Here is a 5,017-nt window from a genome sequence, read left to right as displayed (position 1 = left end):
AAGCTAAAGCATCGATCCAGCCTGATAAACCCAACTCCCTATTTCCTTCATAACTTCTGAAGTGTCCCTGTGATGCAGGCAGGGCTGTCTGTGTGTGTGATGAACGCTGCTTTGCTACAAAGGGTCAGGGGCAGCCCCCAAACCAGCCCTTCCAACTGCATCCAGGAAAAACTCTTTGTGAAAGAAGCAAATCAAAGCAGATGCTCAAACACTCTTTATTCAGAGCACACGGGACAAGGCTGGGAGAAATGTCGGTCGTTATCTTCAAAAGGTTTATTTAGAACTTTTAGTTATGGAAACAAAAAAAAAATCCCTAAATATACCTCTATGGAACATATATATATATAACATATATATATATATATATACACATGTACTCACAAGCTCTAGAGCAGTGTCAGGCTGGGAACAGCAAAGCCTGAGTGAGCAACCCACAGAGCATTTCTAAACAGCCTAAAAGGTCCAGACCAAGTCTCTCCCTTTTTCTTTTTTTGTTTTCCCTCCTAATAATTGCAGCATTTTTACAGGACTTGGCACTGGAATCTCCTACACTGCACAGGGATGATATTAAAAATACAAAGCAGAAGAGACCAGTTATTGCTTACCCTTTTATCCAACAAAGGAATCTCAATGGCTTATGTGAGATCTGAAGGTAAATTTGATTCCAGAGAGGTTTGTTGCTTATTGCCTTGTATTTTTTATTAATAGAAAGTTAATTATTTTAGAATGTAAGACAAGAAAACTATATCATTATTATACACTAAAGAGCACGAGAGGATTCTAGACAATAATTTAGATGTATTAAATAAATAAGAAATAATAGCAGCCTTCTACAATGCAGGCTACACATAGGTTTACTTCGGTTTGAAGTACCCAGGTCTTTAGTACACCTACAGGAACAGATTTGCTCCACAAGTGTTTTAAAGAAACATATCTATAAGATACATACGTAAGAGTGTCTAAGGTTAGGACAAAAATGGAAAGCACACTTTACCACGGTCTCCACATATCTAATGACCCCATTCTGGGGTTGTTATGGGAAAAATTTGGCTGCAGAACCTGTCTGGGAGGTGCAGCAGCATCCGCCTGGTTGCAGAGCGGCAGCGAGGGCGGCTGGAGGGGATTTTTGGCAGCTTGCTTGTTCTCCGCAGGGTAGAGGCGCTCCTGGGCCGGGTTTGTGCCGCGGGCGCTGCCCTTGGGGCTCGGGGCCCTTTTGTGCGCCGGGAGCGGCTGCAGAGCCGGGCTGCCTGCGCGGAGCGCTGCCTTGCCGGGATCCTCGCCCGAGCGGGGCAGGGACTTGAGCAGGTGGTTCAGGAGCCGCGCCCCCAGGCTCTTGTCCATCCACTCGCAGGTGAGCAGCAGGTTGTGCACCTCGTGCATGCACTGGATGTAGCCGGTGCTGTACCTCTGCTGCGCCTCCAGCCCCACCTTGGAGTCGGCTGTGCGGGACAGACACAAAGGGTGAGCGGGGCACGGTCACCGGGTGGCGTCTACAGCGCCTCTGGGTTCAGAGATGCTTTGTTTGCGGGGGTAAGGTGAGCAGGGGGTGAGCCCTGTGCCCCGCTGCCCCGCGCCGAGGCAAAACTGCACCGAAAAGCAGAAATCGGCTCAGGAAGGGAAAAACGCCTTCCGTGGATTCAGCAGTGCCCGGCTCCATCTCCCCATCTAGTGGAGAAAGCCAAACCCCGGCAGGCTGGGCCTGGGCGGTCTGAAAGGGGCTTTGCCAGGCTGCCAGGGCACCAGACCCGCTGGCACAGGGCAAGGGACCGGGCACTCACCCAGCATCTTGCTGCTCTGGATGTTCTGGAGGTGCTTCACTGTCATTTCCAGGATGTCTGCTTTTTCCAGTTTAGACTGCTGATAGGGAAAGAATGCAGCAGTTAGAGGCAAAGAAGGGTTTGCACCATGCCCAGTTTCTCTAAAGATGAGGCATTTCCCTTCCTCCCCCCCCAACCCAATTTCCCACCAGCAGAAGGACAAAAAGCAGCATAAAATGAGGACTTACATCCAGGTGAAATGCACCCACAACAGTCTCCTTCAGCTGGTCTAAGCAGTTATTAATCCTTTCCCTTCGCTTCCGCTCAATGAGGGGTTTCCTTAACTGGCAAAGAAAAGGAGCAGGAAAAATTGCAGTTGAAATTTTCATTTCCTCTCCCTGCTGCAGTCCAGCAAGGCCAGAGATCCCTTCCCTGTGTGAAGCCAGAGCAGGGTGACACTGCTCAGCAGGGACAAGGTGTGGATGGAGCATGTGCTCATCCCTGAGGTGGCATCACCTCTCCCTTCTCCCACTTCCAATCGTTTCAAACACAGAAACTCACTTCACCCGATCAAAACAGAGAGGAGGCATAGAAAGGAAGCAGAAAAACACCCACATGAGTTAAAATCAGAGAAAACATCTTTGTAAGAGGAGAAAAAGCGTTTGTGATAGTAAAAGCAGTTATCAGTAAAAGCTAAAGCATCGACCCAAATCTAGAGCGCTTCCTGTGCCCTGGGAGCAGTGGCTGGCACCCTCATTCACATGCCCAGCTCAGGGGACACTTACCTTCCTCTCCTCCTTGGTGCTGGCCACCTTGTGCGTGCCCGTGGTGGCCGTGGCCGTCATCCTGGGGCAGGCAGGCTCGGCAGGACGGGATGGGATGGGATGGGACGGGATGGAATGGGATGGGATGGGATGGGAAGGAGGCGCTCGGGCAGTGGCTCGCTCCCCTTCCAGATGGGCTCTTTGCTGCTCCGCTGCTCCTCGGCTGTATTTATAACCCCAAATTAGCATCTGAAAGGCAACTTTCCTTGGCGGGACTTCTTTTCCCACACGAGGGGTCGAGCCCGGAGGTTTGTGGCCATCAATCAAGGCTGACAGGTCACTGCTTCTTTTCAATGACCACGCCGGCCCCCCCAAACGGCGACAGATGTCCAGCCTCCGACGCTGGGCTTTGGAGGGATCCTTTGTTCGGGAAGAAGGGGAGGAAAATGGGCGCGCTCGGAGCAGCTTGCACGGCTCCTCGTTCAATTCGCACAGATTCCCAGGGAGGGACACAATAGCCGGGAAGCGGTTGAATTACACCTGGGAAAATGCCTTCCACTCATCTTTTTCTCTTCTATCTCCTTGAAGCCGTGCCTGTTTTTACCTGCTAGCCTGACCCCAGTCGTTTCACAGCATTGTAACAGCATCTTAATTTAAGAATAGAGTACTTCGGCTAGGAGTTCCTGATCCCAGGGAATATTGTTACAAGGAAATGATGATCGATTAAAAACTGTTGACAGCAGATACCCGAAGGAAGGTTGTTTCCATCACAGAAATCCTCTAGGGAAAACATGGGAACTTTATTTACCTCCTGGGAACCTGAATTATCTGTTGCACCTGGGTGGATGTAGGTAATCTGTAACTCTTTTGGCTGCTCTGCAGAATTTAATATTAAATTTACAGGGTATTGAAGATACTAACAAACCTAGATCTGAGTTAGTCCTGTGGAAGCTTTACTTCTCTGGGCTTTCCCCCCATGCTGTGAGGCTTGGGTGGCTTTGTGAGGAAGGGGGTTTGTCTGCTTGCTGCTCTGGGATGCTGGGGCAGGGGATGAGGGCCCTTTTCAGGAGGCTTGGTGTGGGGTGAGAATGCACTTTTATACTTCCTCACTTCTGCCTGGCTTGGGGGAGAGTATGAAGGCGTTTTCATGACCTTGCATTTGCTTTCTGAAGCTGCTTTGCTGATGAGCAGGATTTGGCAGCGTCCTGTTGAGTCCCTCAGGTGAAGCCCTTTGGATTGGTGTTGAATGTGTCACCTTATTGAAGTGGAGAGGAAGCAGCTGCAGCGGTTCAGAAGCACTGCAGGCCCTCCCAAAGCACTGGGGGGATTTCCAAGCTCCTGGGAAAAAGAAATAGTTTATTCAAATAAATAAAAAATAAGAGCAGCATTCTACAAGGCAGGCTACACATAGGTTTACTTTGGCTGGAAGTACCCAGGTCTTTGGTAGAGCCACAGGAACAGAACACTGCACAAGTGTTTTACAGAAACATGTCTGTAAGGCAGATGGTGCGTGGCTGCAGAGCCCTGTGCCCCTCCAGCCCTGGGTGGGGACATTCCCCAGTGACAGCAGCGAGGACATCGCGCTGCTCCTTGCTCAAGCACCGTGTGGGTGTGAGTGTGTTGGCCTGTGTGTCAATGCAAACATACCTGCAGCACCTCTGCACGCCCTGCTGCCTGGGCTCATCACCAAAACATGTCCCCAGCCATGGGAGCTGGCAGGCAGAGGCTGTTTGGCAGTCACATGCAGAGCTGGGGTGCAGTTCCTTGGTTTTATAAGTGCCCTACTTTGGCAATGGCCTGGGATGAGCTGGGGTGGTGGCTGTGCTGGGAGAGGAGGGTTGGGAGGGGAAGGTTCACAACTTATCCATTGTGCCAGGTAAAGGGGTGGGATTCTTATCTCTGGGGTGTTGTCTTCAGAGACAGCAAAAGGAGATCCCCATGCAGGAGGGCCTCACATCAGCCAGCCCAGGCTCCTCACTTGTGAAGACTCCTTTGGTTTTCCAAGCTTTTTCCATTCCAAGGAAATGAATTGTTGCTGCTATTTATAAAAGGTGTAGCTGAGGCCCCATGATTCCAGCAGCTCGGCCAGGAGGAGGCAGGGCTGGGCTGGGGCAGGGGGCACAGAGCACACTCTGTGTTTTGTGCCCAGGCTGGCGGTGCCTGCCCATCTCCCTCCACCTTGTGCAGAGAGCAGCACCTTCCCAAAGCACCCAGGGCAGCAGGGAGAACGTGAGATCACCTCAGCTCCTGGCCCAGCTGAGCACGGCAGGGGTGTCAGCAAATCCAGAATTACCCAAAGCTCTGAAAAGCACATCCCAAACCTACTGGCACTGCTGCAGGGCGCAGCGTGTGCCCCGTGTTGGTGGCCCGGAGGCTGGCCAGGACAGTGCCACCAGGACAGCTCTCTCAGTGTCTGCGATGGCAGCACCTCCTTCTCAGCCTCTCTCCCTCCCTTGGCCCTGCTCGTGGCTGCTGCCTCTCCCTCCCTCCTGCCCC

General features: G+C 51.8%; 1 protein-coding gene across 2 annotated transcripts; it reads right to left on the bottom strand.

The window, feature by feature from the left end:
* Nucleotides 1-201: 201 nt before the first annotated feature.
* Nucleotides 202-2,909, bottom strand: LOC129124624 (transcription factor HES-4-like). 2 transcript variants are annotated; one of them, XM_077183610.1, is made up of 4 exons: nucleotides 2,543-2,909; nucleotides 2,006-2,101; nucleotides 1,779-1,854; nucleotides 202-1,439 (listed from the first exon to the last, which is right to left on the bottom strand). In XM_077183610.1, the coding sequence occupies exons 1-4, from the start codon at nucleotides 2,768-2,770 to the stop codon at nucleotides 991-993; spliced, it is 849 nt and encodes a 282-aa protein (XP_077039725.1). In that variant the 5' UTR covers nucleotides 2,771-2,909; the 3' UTR covers nucleotides 202-990. The 2 variants fall into 2 exon arrangements, with proteins under 2 accessions (XP_077039725.1, XP_054495668.2); XM_054639693.2 differs by having other exon boundaries at nucleotides 1,779-1,857; nucleotides 2,543-2,906.
* Nucleotides 2,910-5,017: the final 2,108 nt, after the last annotated feature.

Source organism: Agelaius phoeniceus, chromosome 10, assembly GCF_051311805.1.
Source record: "Agelaius phoeniceus isolate bAgePho1 chromosome 10, bAgePho1.hap1, whole genome shotgun sequence".
Classification (NCBI taxonomy): domain Eukaryota; kingdom Metazoa; phylum Chordata; class Aves; order Passeriformes; family Icteridae; genus Agelaius; species Agelaius phoeniceus.
Note: the sequence above shows the minus strand (reverse complement) of the source record. Positions and strands in the feature narration are given on the sequence as shown.